Source organism: Melanotaenia boesemani, chromosome 3 (genome assembly GCF_017639745.1).
Source record: "Melanotaenia boesemani isolate fMelBoe1 chromosome 3, fMelBoe1.pri, whole genome shotgun sequence".
NCBI lineage: Eukaryota > Metazoa > Chordata > Actinopteri > Atheriniformes > Melanotaeniidae > Melanotaenia > Melanotaenia boesemani.
The window spans coordinates 15,934,900-15,950,706 of record NC_055684.1 but is presented as its reverse complement, the minus strand read 5'-3'; the positions used below and the strand labels follow the sequence as shown (position 1 = coordinate 15,950,706).

The following is a 15,807-nucleotide window of genomic DNA, read 5'->3' as shown; positions in this document are numbered from 1 at the left end:
TAGATTTGTTATAGGATTTTCCTGAACCACACTTTTAGACACCTTTAGAAGCTGATCACCAACTTTTCCATTCTCTGTTTTAAAAAGATAACTCAACTTTATTCAAGTGAGGGTGTATGTGGTCATAATGATTTTGCCCAAAAGTTAACTGTACCTAGGTCAGGGTTACTTTGGTCTAAATGTAGTCCGTAGCCATAAAAACAACCCCCATGGTCGCCTGGTGTTTGGTAGGTTGACTCAATATAAATGTTTCCCTCAGTTTGCTCTGGATCCAATGAAGCAGATCAATAACTGTTCATCTACCATGTGAGCCTGAGGGCTTGAGCAGATCTTAATTAGCAAGTGGAAAAAAATCAATAATTACTCTGGAGTCAAGCAGAAACTTCCAGAGTAAACATTTTCTAACTCAGAATGCCTTTAACTAGTTGATTTGAATCGGAAAAAGGAACTGTTTCAACGTATGAAACAAAAGTCTTGTTTGCAGCTGCGGCCAAAGTCAGAGTGAAAGGTGGGAATGAGAATGTGGAGCCGTGATAAACGGACCGGATTTGGGTCTTAAAATGGGAATTTTCACTATGCTGTGTTCCAGACATCGCTGAACACAGCTCAAAAATCACTAACACCTCAACCATTAAAGCCAACACTGAAATCAATACATTTATGAATTTTGAGGGGGGCTTAAGAACATTTTAGGGTTAGAAATTAAACAATTGGGCTGAAGGTTAAGAAAATCACCTGATCAGCTGCAACTTTAACCTTTAAGCCCTATTGGGCCTTATAAGAGCTAGCATTACAACAGCAACAACAGCAATTTTACAGAATTTTAATTTCTAACTTCATTTTCAATATTTAATGTACATTTTTATATTAATACCTACTTACAATTGAAAAGGATGTATTGTAGATATTTATCAGACAACTTCTGTGATCACTGGCAAAATTCTGAAATTTTAGAGATAAATTCAAAGACAATCCATTAAAATACTCTAATTTGGCCAAATACATCAGTTCTATCAGGCAGCTGAGCGTTTTAACTCCTACCGTGTAATGTTTTGTGTTTTGTATTGGGACTGTTGTAGAGGTGGTAATGAAAATTATGTGTTTAATCGCTTAGATTATTTTAATTTTGACATCTGAATGAAGTTTACTAACTTTCTATTGATGAATTGTAAATGGGATTAAGCATCAAAATACTTAAACAGCACTTTATTAGATATCTTGTTCTGTTTTATTGTCAGTCCAAATCATCCAACATATTGAGTTCATAGTGATTTAAAACAGCATCAGAATATCTTATAAAAGTAACACAGTGAGTCTTCGATGAAAATAATATATGAGGAGATTTTTTTTTTAAAAGAGTAAGTAGTAGTCACTAACTCTGGCTAGCTATCAACAAGCACTTGGTTATTATTGATAAAATAGACACCCTGTTTAGTTAATATTTTAGCATGATGTGAAGTTCTGTCATTGTTGAGTTAGCTCTGAATATAGTGAGGGACCAGTTTGTTCTCTAGCTGTTAATGAAAAAGGAAAAAGTCCTAATAATTACTACTACATCACCGACTGAGACAGGACAGGGACAGAGAGGACAGAGACATCTGCTGAGGAGGTGAGTCTGAAAGATTTAATAAGAAGTCTGACCCTAGAAAATGTGAACAGCTAAAATAAACAGCTAAAATGATGTTAACCTGTCCATTAGAGAGGTCATGGAGATCCAGGGACACAGAAGGTGAAGCAAATGTATGGAGAAAGAGACAAAAACGAATCCGGAGATAGAGGAAGCAACTCCTTCCCCAAGATTTTCCTGATGCACTAGTGCAGGGATCACCAACTGTGGACCTCTTGAGCCACTGTTCTGCATATTTGACAAATACCTGCAGTATACATGTATACACCCGAGTCAAATTGTTAATGGGCCATTAAGAGGCTTGTGCAGAACTTGACAACAAGCTGTCCTTTGAATCGTGTGTTGCTGCAGGGAAACATCTACGATCTGCAGGACAGGTGGTGGTCCTGCACTAAAGTGCAGCATATTGGCCCTCCTCTGGATATTCAGGAAAAAATGCTATGAACTGCAGTATTAGTTTTAAAAAATTCTCTGTGGTCCAGACACATTTTTGTTCACAGTAAGAACTCTTTGATAAATTTAGAGCATATTTACGAACCTGAATAAATTTCCATGTTCATCTACAGGTTTTCCACATTCAGTAAAGCAAAGAAATTATCCAGAGGAAAAGGACAGAGCATGGACAGAGTACGAATTTTAAATTCCTTGAATATTATAATGCTGTCTTCTAAGCAAACCAGACGACAGGTGTTGCATGGTAGGTTACTCATTACAACAAAAAGTGACTTGCAACTTGACTTGATCTTGCCACTCAAAGCCTTAAGACTTGACTTGGACTTGCAAACATCTCTGGGTCATGGTAACTTCTCTCATGTCACACGCAACTTTGTGTTTAAAATAACATCACAGTAACTGGAAATCATTACAATAACTGCTCTTCAACACTGCTTTTAAAAAATTGTCATAATTTCACCACTGGATGATAGGAGCTACTTTGTATGTCATTCCTGAGGACTAAGACTAAGACTTAAATCCTCGAGTCGCCCTGATTAGATGGTTGTATTTGAAAACAATCATTTGAATCTGTAACATGTAACTTAAGCTGGCAAATAAATGCAAAAACAAGAGAAATAAAACATTTTCTCTTGAAATAATATAGATGCTTTAAGTATGAAATTAACCAGAAGGCATACCTTGATACTGGCCTGAGTTAATGTACTTAGTGAATTCCAACCAGTGAGAATGAATAAAATCATGGACCAGTCAAGACAACGACAATGTTGCTCAGAAGAACTGATGTGCTGTAAAGAAACATAAGCAACTGTCATGACCTCTGGCCGTAAAATCAGATAAAGCTGTCTCCAGGTCCTGAAGCTGCAGCAAAAGCACAATAAGGTTGTGTATGATTCACTGAGCTACAGCACAGAAACAATAGCCTGTAATTTATTCCACTTTCAATAACTGCCAGCACTGGCTTGAACAAAGTAAGACTGATGGTGTGTTTGGTCTGTTTGTCCCACTGGAGTGTGTTGAACAGGGTGGACATCCTGTCTAAGACCGAGAAGAAAGGGGAACGCCCGGGAAGGAACGGGCTTCAGGCTGAACGCTAAAAATACAGGAGGAGGGGCCCAACACGAGGGCCCAGGGACCCGAGGGTCCAAAATATACAATGATCTACAGACACAGACATAAAGTTCATCTATTTAAGTTCTGTACTTTCCCTTCATCACAGAGATTTTTCATTTGTCATCATAACCATTATCATTTGATGATAAAGTTATCTGATCAGTTATATAATCCTATTTAATAATAATAAAATAAAGGCAACAGTTTGTGTTTATTAAAAACAGATCAAGCCAAAAACTGTAGAAACCCCTGATTATTGTAGGAAACCTTTCATGTTTTACTTCTTGGTGGTCTATGGGATAAAGCTTAAAACAGGCCTTTATGTGAATTTTTGTTTGTACACTGCATGCATACTGCAATTATATATTAATTAGGTCCCTATAGAATGAGTGACAGTTCTTAGAGCGGAAATTTTCTACTCTTAAGAGTTGTCTTCCTGTGAGTGTTTAAATGCAGGAATAACCTAGTTTAAAAACAAAACAAAACACACCCTGTGGCTGAGAACCATACAGCAACATCTAAACAACATAAATAAGTAAATAGTACGTTGCTATTTATGACACACATTTCAACTATTAAAAATGCATTTGAATTGCAGAGAAATATTAAATGTTCATAGCTGCGTGGAATTGTGGGTAATAAAGGCCAATGGCTGTGATGAGTAAGGTGCATTCACATCAGGATAGTGTGGGGGACTTCAAAAAATTGATTGTACATATTAAGTTTGAGCACTATGCAAACACTTTCTGCGTCATGTTGCAGTTGGACCACAGAGGGAAACACAACAGAACAGCATTACTTCCTGCTGCAGGACAGGACCAAAACAGCCAAAACACACACAACTACAATGGGGAAGTTGGCTTATTATTCTATTTTTGTATTATATTTCAAAGGTGTGAACAATCTGTCCCCACACATTCAGGAAGCGTTTGACCATCTCAAGTCAACAGCTTTAATGGACGCTAAAAAATTTCAGCACTGTGAGAGAAGAACACAGTTTCAGTTCTCACTGTTCAAGGATCTAAAACTTTATATGTGTTTAACTTACACTGATGTCAAGACTGCAGAGACTGAGGGAATCTGCATCTCTGCTGGTCTGCTTCCTTTTCTTCTGAAATACAAAAAACAGGAAACATTGAACTGAGTGGGGAGCATGAACAGTGTGTAGTAAATGCTGATTATTTTAAATTAATCACTTATTCAAATACAATGCAAAAATTTAGACACCAATCAAGATCTAACCAATCTAGTTTTATTGCTCTACTTTCAGTTTAATTTTGAGTTCTGCTTCTTTTAAATCTTCTGTGTATGATATTTTAGAGAAATATACAAAAAACATGCCCACGCAATCTTCTTCACATTTAATCTTTTGTCTTTTGAATCCAAAAATATGTGCAAGAATTACTGACATCTTGTCAAGCATAGAAATGACTTCAAATCCCAACAGTTGTGAATAGACGGTGGCCCACAGTGGCCAAAATTCTTCCAGACATAAACATGTGATCCAGTGGCAGACATTGCTAGGATGACAAGACTAGACTTTTGTCTGAAAAGGCTATCTAGAGACCCTCTGTAGATGTCTGTAAAACTCAACATTTGAATAAACCACAGCACACCATCCTGTACCTCCATTCCTCCATGTCATCATTACTATGGAGAGCTGTTTTATAAATAAATAAATAAATAAATCCCATAAAATAAATACAATATAAATCAATAACTTAATTTCTTTCTGAATATTTATTTGCTTGTTTATTTATTAATCAATTTATACATACTTTTATTTATTTATTTACTCACTGCTTTTGTTTTCTAATGGTTTTTCATTTAACGTGGAACTTTTATTTTGCAGTCCCATGTTTATTTCCCTCAAAAATGGATAAAACAAGTGTAAATAACGAATGAGCGGGAAGTTTTTAATGCAGATGGGAATGTCACAGTAAACTGGACAACACTGGTGGGATGATGAAAATTCTCCAGAGCAGAGCTGGAAGATGCCACCGTGAAAGGGACACTACAAGTCGGTGAGTCTGCCCTGTCATGACTGTGGGTGCTTGATGATTATTTGTCACTTAAAATAATTGCAAGATAATTGATAACACATTTTATTGCAAATCTGTCCTTACAAATGAGGAAAACTTGTCATGACAGAAATAAACAGGAATAGAAATATTTTATTCGAGATCAGCAACCGGAGGAGGGGGGATGGCAGGGAGGCAGGCAGGTCAGGGAACTGAAGGTTACAGGTAACCACGGCGCTTCATTTGAATACAAGAACCTGAAATAAAGTAAGCAAAATAAAAGTTCCACAATAAATGAAATACCATTATAAAATAAAAGTGATAAATATTATTAATAACAGCATTTAAAAATAGATAAACAGATAAATAAGTGTTAATACAAAATAAATAAAAAAAAATCAAATATATTAAATAAATAAAAATAAATAAACCAGTAAGTATCATTAAATAAATAAACAAATAAAAATAATAATAATTGAAAATTTTATATTTTATTATTTAATTTTGTATTATTTTATGGGATATTTATAAATTTCTGTATTTATTTAATTATGAATAAAACGACTCTATATACATTAAACCCAGGTATCCTCTCACATCCAAACAACAGATAACTCACCAAAACCTCATTTACATTCAGACCTGTAGTTCATCCCCTGCTATTCAACCCACCCAATTCAACATGGCACTCTCAAACAGTAGATCCCTTTGCAATAAACACATTTTAATGAATATGATTTTAGATAACAGAATTCATCATTTTTAGCGGAAACTTGGCTCAATCAGAACGCACCTGCCGTTCTCTCAGAGACTGCCCCACCCACCGGCGTAACTGCTCTAAAAGCTGTGAAATTACACAAAAATCTCTGACAGTAAAAGTTTTTCATATCACTGCTGTCAAAGTTTTTATTTTTTGAGAATTATAAGACATTTAAATATGCCTTGCAACACCACCATTGAAGAAATGTGTCAAACTCTGTGCTGTAAGTGAGGGGTACTAACATCTGCAACACAGCTCCACCTGGAATAAGAGTATGCACCAAATGACCACTTTTAAATTTAAAATCAAAACCTGACTTTACCAACCAAACCTGTTCTCACAACTACAAACATGTATTTAGCAGTAAGCTGTATATATCTGCCTGTTTATTCTTGTTATATAAGCAGCTGGTTAGCTCAGTTGGCAGTTGGCAAAGCATCCGTCTCCCATGTGGGAGACCAGGGTTTGAATCCCCCAGGGGATGACAATTAACACCTTTCAGTTCGGTCCTTAGGTAAAACCCTTAACGCCACTGTAAGTTGCTTTGGATAAAGGCGTCTGCTAAATGAATGTAATGTAAATATTGTCATGAGCAAAACATGTTTGCATATGTGTACTCTTTGTCTGTATGCTTAATTGAGTGAGTGAATGGTAAGGCCTTTTAATGTTTGTGTTTTATCTTGTACATTCCAACCAAAATTAGCTCAAAATAGCTCTGGCACATTCACCTTTTAAATTTAACACCAAGAAGGTGATTAATGTGCACTGTCCCTTCTTAAATAAACTAAATTAAAAACAAAAGAAATCTGTTTATATCAGGTAAGCTGTGTGGTAACCATGGCAACAATCATTTATTTGCCAGTAAGCTGAACAGGTGCAACAACATGGCAGAGAACAAAACAGTTCCTGTCCACTGCCATGGCAACAAAAAAGAGGAAGATACTAAACACTTGAGTAGACTGAGGAGAAGAGAAGAGAAGAGAAGAGAAGAGAAGAGAAGAGAAGAGAAGAGAAGAGAAGAGAAGAGAAGAGAAGAGAAGAGAAGAGAAGAGGTACATCTGAACAGAGAAGGAGAAAAAGGGGAGAAGAAGGATGTTGGGATCTGTGTAGCAGAGGGCAACAATAGCAGGAAGTGTGTTATTTGTTTAGTATTGTGCTAAGACTTTGTTGTTGTCCGGACATTGCACAACTTGGCAGATTTTACCTTTAACTCACTATCGCTATAGAAACCAGATAGGAGGTGGACCTCATAACTTAGTCCATATATGGTCAGTCTGCTTCCTTCAAAATATCACGTGTCTTAGGAACTTTTTAAATAAGAGATTAGGTTACATAGTGCACTGGTGTATCTTATTACATTTGTCATTTGGTCTCTAATGTTTTCTTTGTTTTTTTGTTTATTTTTTTTTGTTACAATTTTCTCAGACTATAATTTAAAAAATGACTAAACTGACTGCCATTAACTATTCAATATTTAAATATTTATTTCTACTTGTATTTCCCATTAACCTGGCTCATGTGGTTGTGTGGGTCAAGCCAACTCTGTGTTCTTCATGAGGTTGAACGAAAGTAGGAATCACAATGAAGAGTCTAGGTCAAAACAAAAAGCTTGAGCTTTAGACTTTTACTATCACACTGACTGTACTCAGACATCAGTCATGTGAAATGGACATTTTGTTAACAACATAATGGATCTTAGAATATCTGCAGTCTAATGTAATCACTCTGCATAATCATCCACAAATGACAGTTTGATTTCATGTGTGGTGGTGCAGGTTCAGCTGTATTTTTATTACTCTCCATTACTCTCATCCATTGACACATGGAGAGTTTTAGAGTTTCCAGTCTGCAGCAAGTTTTCCTCCTCAACTCGTGGGAGAGCTTTGAGCTGGAACATCACTAGCTTCCAGGGGTACATTGTCTTTCAGGACATCCTGTTGTTTTACTCCTCAGCCTCCATCCTCCAAGTCACATCTTCAATTTCATTTAGCTTCACATCTGTGGACTCCTGTTTCAGTAAACAACCATCAAACAAGAATGAATTGCATCTTGAACCATCAAAGGGTCACTCACTCTAAACTGTTTCTATATTAACTAATTACAAATGTTAACAAACCCGCAGTTAGATGTATGAGAAATTTAGCAGGTAAGTACCCTTAAAAAAAATCCTCAATTCATGTGTTTTTTCCCAGACAAACATTTAGGTGCTGAATGAGCCTCTTATCTGGGAACCACATGAGTCAGTTAGGTGGCTTAATTAAGCTCCTTGTCTGGGTCCTCTCTGCATCACTAATAATAGGAAATGTAGGCATGGGATCAATTTATTACCCAAATAGACCCAACATTAAACTTCCCAGCTGGACATAGACACATTGGTGGGTAATATAGCAGGTTTAAAATAAAACCAGACAGAAGACGCATGTTAGTTTTAACTTTTGATTAAACTGTTTAAAACATATTATTCCCATGCGGACAGCATAGATAAAAATACAGGAGCAACCATTGTATTTTAGTGAACCTTTTTTGCCTGCAGTGGGCATGGCTGAGCTTTAACAAGATTAGAGACTGTTCATATTCAGATATTGAATTTGAAATTGAATATTGAATCAAACTGAATTAAAACCATCTGTTTGCTCTTTTCCAGGGGAGTGGGAAATTGAAGGAGGGCCTGTACTAAGAAAAAAATTTCTTTTCCTTTGGACATTAATATTAAGATCAACGTTTTGTAACAAATGGTTGAGATGACAGCTAAGATATCTTATATAAGATATATAATACCAGTGAAATGATCAAAACTTGAAATTGTAATGGATATTCACTTTTTATTACTGTTAAGGGTTATTTGTTTAAAGAATATATTCCTAAAACTTGTAAATGTGAGCGTATTAGCTGATGCATGTTTGCAAAATGCAGTCTTTTTTTTCTTAACTGCAGGTCACTGCATTTTTTTTTTTTTTTTTTTTTTGTCTACCATTTCTCATAAACAAATGGACTAAAAGAATATTTTATTTTCGTCTTTCTTTGAAATCACAAAATTTGCAGGGTTATTCTGCCTGGAAAGCAGCTGTGTATTTAGTAAATTTAAAAGAATAGAAGTTGAAATTGTCATGGCGCTAACACAATTCTCCTTTTAATTAAGGTTTGTGTTTTTTTAAGTGAATGTGATGCTGATTATTGCTGAAATGCATCCTGGGATACACTTGAGATTAAACTCACCCGGTAGTAAACAAACAGACAGCAGCCCATCATCAGGAAAAGATCAGCTCCTCAAAAACTTCAAATGTTCAAACTTTCTCTGATGCTCTTGCTCCTCTTCCTGTCTTCCTCTCCTCTTCCTCCAGGTCACCTTTTTTAACCTCTAAAGTCACATCAGCTCTTCTTTCTGTGCTCCTTCATTTGGCAACCAACAATATATACTCCTTTATTCCTCTCACCTCCTTTGAATCACCTCCTTCAGAGACACATTGTACTCCACCACTCCTGTCTCCTTTCTTCTAGGCACTTTGCTTTCCTCTTCCTCCAGCTTGTCCCTTCAAAATCCACCTTTTCGCCACAACCTTCACTTTTCTCACTCCTCTTTGTCCTTCTTCTGTTCTGTGCTGCCTGCTCTCCTCTTGCCTTCTGCTCCTTCACCTCCTTAGTAAGTCTCCTCAGCTTCACCACCTTCCTGAGTAGATCTACTGACCCTCAGAAACAGGAACCCTTCACAATGAGTGTGTGTGTCCACTGGACAAACAGGAAGTGATGGCCGTCAGGGGAAACAACTGTCTATAATTAGTAGCTACAGGAGACACAGTGACACCAGAGGTAAAACTTATTGACAAAAAAAAAATAATAATAAAATAATAACAATAACAGTATGCTTTAAATGTTTTGCAAAGAAAAACTATGTAATCGAACAACATTGATGAAGCTACAAATATTTCTATAACCACCCCAAGTTAAATGATGATGAAAACGTATTCTGAAGCAATAAATCATATTAGCAATTTAGAAATAAAAATAGTAAAATGCTCATCTTTATGGCATTTCCTTATTCTATAAATATATGTTCTCTAGATCAACTTAATTTTTTTTTATTGTAATAAGGGTCATCTTTTACTAACAAAAAAGTATGGCTAGGAAGAGAAAGACAACCCAGGACAAAAAAGAAAAGGATATGACCATGAACGAAGTAAATCAAGGAGTACTTATGAAAAATGCAGAACAGGTATGGCGATTAGAAACAGAAACCACATCACTGAAGTGAAAGCTAATACAGACACACAAGGCACAGACTAAAAAAAAACACAAGACCAGAAACCTAAAAAGAATTTAACCATAAACAACCACAACCCACAGGTTGTTATACGGTACTGACCAGGTAGCTATATTTACAAAGTTCATCCCATTTTAGCATGTTAGCATGCTAACATTTGCTAATTACCACAAAACATTAAGCAGTGATCTCAAGTTTTGCCAGAGGAACAAAATTAGGATGAAGACCATGGTTGACAACAAAGCTGTAGGTTGTGTATAGCAGGGGTTCCCAAACTCTTCTATGCCAAGGCCCCCCAAACACCATTAGCTTCTGGCGGGGAACCGCCAAGTTCACAGAATATGCTACAAAATACATAAAGAGACATTTTCTTACTTTTATTCACTATTCAATAATATTACATTTGTTTAGGATAGTAAAACTATTAATGAACATCTGTTCAGCACTGTATATTGCCACTGAATAAACTTTTCAACAAACTGTTGACAGATTATAACAGAACAAAAGAAATCAAACTTCTCGTGTGTGTGAGTGTGTGTGTGTGTGTGTGTGTGTGTGTGTGTGTGTGTGTGTGTGTGTGTGTGTGTGTGTGTGTATGGGTGGGTGTGTGTGCATTTGTCTTGTGTCTGTGAGTGACAGATAGAGATTACATTAGTGGAACGCTAGGGTTTCCAGACAGACATCTCGGGCAATCATGGCCATTTTTCTGTATGGCTGTAAAGCCATACGTAATATATTTTGCATCATATTTTTAATTTTAGTCGGCCATGAGTTCTTACGTGTTTTAGCAGCAGAGTCCTCCACGGCATGGTTGTTGGTCTGCTCTTATGGTCTATTTTTTCTCAAAAACCCGTCCATTTTGCACAAGCTAGCTACACAATAGCTTGAGGAGCAGAGCAGCCTGTTGACCGCCAAGTCTACACAGATTATGACATCGTCATGCCAACTTCCTGATGATTTTTTTTTTCCTAAACTTCTCTCAAATTTTTTTGAGGCCCACCTAGCACCCACTGGCAGCCCTCCAGGGGACCACATGGCCCACTTGTGTCCTCATGATTTCAAGGTGGAAATTCATGACAACAGGACTTTAAGGGTATTAACCTGGTTAATGCCACTAGAGCAGGAAATTGACACTCATTTTGACAACACAAACCCAACACACTCCTTTTAAGTCACCAAGTTACACATTCAACATAAAAATGGTTCACACAGCAAACTACTAGTTATCTGGCTGATTTTGCTAGCAACTAAAATCCCTTTGCCACCACTCTTCGAAAGCACTAATAGCTACCAAATGGTATCCTTTGGATAGCAGCTAGGATCTTAAGGCTAGCTGACAGCACTTCAGGGCTAGTTACTAGGATCCTTAGCATTCTTGGCTAGCAGTTACTGTGATTTAAACACAAGTAACATTAATCAGCAACCAGAATTCTTTGGCTACTAACTAGCATTCCTGTGGTTAAATTTTCTACATCTAAATTCTACTCTACAAAAAAAGAAATCTTTCTCGAGGACAAATGCACTTCAAAATTGAGAAAAGAGAAGCTGCAACACGACACCGTCACTTTACACTTAAGTGAAGGACACATTTCACCAGCATCAATCAAGCTGTTTGATACTTTGAGCACTTGTATTGACACTCTTAAAAACAAAATTTTCCAAAATTTTCTGATTTAAAAATTATCTTCAGTGATGATTTCAACATCACTGTAAAAGACTGACTGTTACCCAGTTAATTCAGTCATTGCTAAATATATTCCAAACACTGAACCTCTTTGCTCTTTCTATCACCTTGAAAGGGAAACACTAACTCACTTCTTTTGGGATTGTACTTGTAGTAAATCCTTTTGGTGTGACCTTAATCTTCTTTTGAAGAGAAAATTGGATGTCTGCCACTCTTAATATTCAGCATATTTTATTTGGAATGTTTAATATTTAAACTCCTGGAAAAAGATATGTTATTAACACTCTTATTTCACTTCCTAAGTTTCATATATATGCCAGTATACATGCTAAACAGAAACACAATTGTACTGTGCTCAGGGCCTATCTGAGCTTTTTTTTGGGCTCTTTAAAATTTTGCACTAATTCTAAAGCTGTAAAATGCAAAGCCTTATGTTAGCAATATGATTATATATATATATATATATATATATATATATATATATATATATATATATATATATATATATATATATAGTTGTTTAGATTGTTTAAAAAAAAAAATAAAAAAGATTCACCAATGTCAGCTACTCCGGCCTTATGCGATCATACAGACGCTAGCATGAATCCAACTTTAATCTAAAGGGACAGGTTTGCAAAATCAAAACTTTTTCTTACCCCCCTGAGGGACCAGCCATCAAGAGACAGAAGAGAGAAGGAGGAAGTTTTCCTCTGCAGCTTTGACCTAAGGGAACGAAAGAAGATGGAGAAAGGAGGAGGGATTGAAGAAAGGAGAATGGTAGGAGAAGAAAAGAGAAACAGGATTAATTTATCATTCATTGGACACATGCAAACAACAAGCTTAGAGCACAGAAAATGATGTTCCTCTCATGAATGTGAAACTCCTGCACCAGGAGCAAGCAGCATCTCCCCTTCTTCTGTAAGATTTTAATGCTAATGCTATTCTCTACAATAGAATCATACAGAAGAGGTTGGGGGGGGGGGGGGGGGGGGGTTCATGGGCAGCCTGAGAGGTGTAACTCATAACAAAGTATTGCTGAACTAAAAAAGAAATAGCTACCAAACTTATGTTTGTGTGTGATAAGGGCTCCACCCAGTGGTTTATTTGGTGACTGGACCGGTAAGCAATCCCTATATGGGGTAAAATGTTTAATAATGATTTTCAACTAGAAGGTAAGAGTTTTATGTAGCTTAACTAGACAGAAAAAAGAATGTTATATGATAAATATTATACATATGATTGTTAATCTATTGTATATATTTCATGTGAAACTGCAAGTATATTTATCATCCAGCTAAATACAAAGAACAAGTCCCCAAAACTAATCTGACAGAGATGAGGATGTGAAACAGCAAGTTTTTTGGGCATACCTACAAAAGAACAGACAAACAGCAGAGAGGAAAAAGGAAGTTAGCTTGAGTGAAACACAGATCGAAGCTTAAGCAGAGAGATACATATTACTGAGACTGAAAATAGTCCTATTCTGTTTCCTGCCCCCCATCACCTCAGGAAACACCCAAAATGGCAAGTTTAGCCCCAACTGTTTTTGTGCATTCTCTGGCTTGTACATATACCAGGCAAAATTTGATTTATTTATTTAAAACTGAACTGAATACTTTATTAATCCCAAACTGGTGGTGAAAATTTTCATGACAGCTTGATTTAGTAGATATATTACTCCCCCTCAATACCTCTGATAATAACAAGAGATCAGTCATGGCCAGGTCATGTTTGCACATGAGAATTGGTTTTCAAAAATACCTGGTAAAATAAAGGTAAAATAAAAAAAAAATAAATAAATAAAAAGATAAAAAGATCACATTGGCATGTAACAAACCAAACTATTCCATCAAGGCACACATCTATTACATCCATAGATGTTATGCTTCTTTTGTCTTGCAAAACTGCAGAATAGCTTAGGCTCTAAAAGTTAGGTTGTCAATTCAAGAAAAACTTACTGTCTTCAATAAAAACTAACTCAGGTCCATTTGCCTGTTTAATATTGTTTAGTTGGACTTGTAGGAATAGTAATGTGTAGTTTCCAAATGACCCAGCTCTAAGAGACAATTCTTTGTAGTGGACACCAAGACCACAGAGCAAGTCTTCAGAAGGGGTGGGACTTTATTTTTAGATTAGATTAGAAGCTTTATTGTCATTGTACAGCAGGTACAGTGAAACTTTGTTTAACAGCAATCACCAGCAGCAGCCACATTTCAAATGTGCTTATGTACATATATATAGGCAAGGCAAGGCAAGGCAGTTTATTTGTATAGCACATTTCATGTACAGGACAATTCAAAGTGCTTTACATAAAACAAAGGCATTACAGATATTTAGAATAGTAAAAGGCATCAACACATAATCACAATAAAATAATAAATTACATTAAAATGATTAAAAGCAAGATAAGTTAAAAACAAACAAACAAAAAAAAAGTTAACATGCAGATTTCATGCATAGGCGCATGAGAAAAGAAATGTTTTTAACCTGGATTTAAAAATGTCTACATTTGGGGAAAGTTTAATTTCCACTGGCAGTTTGTTCCACTTGTTTGCAGCATAACAGCTAAATGCTGCTTCTCCATGTTTAGTCTGGACTCTGGTTTGGACTAGTTGACCAGAGTCTTTGGATCTAAGAGCTCTGCTAGGTTTATATTCTCTGAACATCACAGATGTATTCTGGGCCTAAACCGTTCTGGGATTTGTAAACAATCAGAAGGGTTTTAAAATCTATTCTGTGACTGACTGGAAGCCAGTGTAAAGATTTCAAAACTGGTATGATGTGTTCAGATCTCTTAGTTCTGGTTAAAACTCTAGCAGCAGCGTTTTGGATGAGCTGCAGATGTTTAATGTTCTTTTAAGGAAGTCCTGTTAAAAGACCATTACAGTATCCAGCCTACTGCAGATGAATGCATGGATGATTTTCTCTTGGTCTTTCTGGGAGACTAAACTTTTAATTCTATTGATGTTTCTGAGCTGGTAAAAAGCTGTCTTAGTGACAGCTTTGATGTGGCTGCTGAAAGTCAGGTCTGAGTCTATCAACACTCCAAGGTTACAAGCTTGGTCGGTGATTTTAAGAGCCCGAGCCTCCAGATGTTTACAGATGCTGACCCTCTTCTCTTTGCTACCAAACAGAATAATCTCAGTTTAGTCTTCATTTAATTGTAGAAAATTCTCCCTCATCCAGGTGTTTATTTGCTCCAGACACTGACACAATAAGTCTATTGTACTGCAGTCATCTGGTGACAGACACACATAAAGTTGATTATCATCAGCATAACTTTGATAATTAATGCTATAGTTCTGTAATATTTGACCCAAAGGGAGCATATACAAGTTGAACAGAAGAGGTCCAAGGACTGACCCCTGGGGGACTCCACAAGTTATGGCCACTCGCTCAGATTCATAGCTGCCGACAGGATTCTGTGATCTACAGTATCAAATGCAGCACTGAGATCCAACAAAACCAGGACTGATACTTGACCAGAATCAGTATTCAACCTAATGTCATTTAACACTTGGACCAGAGCTGTTTCAGTGCTGTGATGAGGTCGGAAGCCGGACTGAAATTTATCAATTTCAAACAGCCACATGAATGTAAATAAATAAATACTCAAGCCATTGTACAATATTAAAATTAAATGTGCAAGCTGAAAGGTGTGTAAGATTATTGAGAGTGTGAAGATTAGTCAGGACAGCAGTCTTTATTATTGCACAGTCTTTATTATTGGTTGTGTGATGGGGGGAGGGGGTCATGTTTTCTCTTTACAGCCATGAGGAAGAAGATGTGTTTGACCCCCAATTTCCACCAGGTGCGTGTGTGCTGCATTACGCCCATTTAAGTCAATGGTTTGGTTCATACCAGGCGTGTCAGAAGCGTGTCAGAAGCGTC

General features: G+C 36.5%; 1 protein-coding gene across 11 annotated transcripts in view; it reads right to left on the bottom strand.

Annotated features, from left to right (window-relative positions):
• arhgef3 (Rho guanine nucleotide exchange factor (GEF) 3) overlaps window positions 1-15,807 on the bottom strand; it is a 45,546-nt gene that overhangs the window by 18,656 nt on the left and 11,083 nt on the right. For 2 of the 11 annotated variants that reach the window (XM_041981173.1, XM_041981162.1), the window contains exons 2-4: window positions 12,573-12,639; window positions 4,242-4,304; window positions 2,761-2,868 (exon numbers count right to left, since the gene is read on the bottom strand). In XM_041981173.1, coding sequence (XP_041837107.1) covers window positions 2,761-2,868; window positions 4,242-4,304; window positions 12,573-12,639 — 238 coding nt within the window. Of the gene's footprint in view, window positions 1-2,760; window positions 2,869-4,241; window positions 4,305-9,190; window positions 9,714-12,572; window positions 12,640-15,807 lie in introns of those variants that run through there. The other 9 variants (XM_041981164.1, XM_041981166.1, XM_041981165.1 and 6 more) reach the window with 9 other exon arrangements.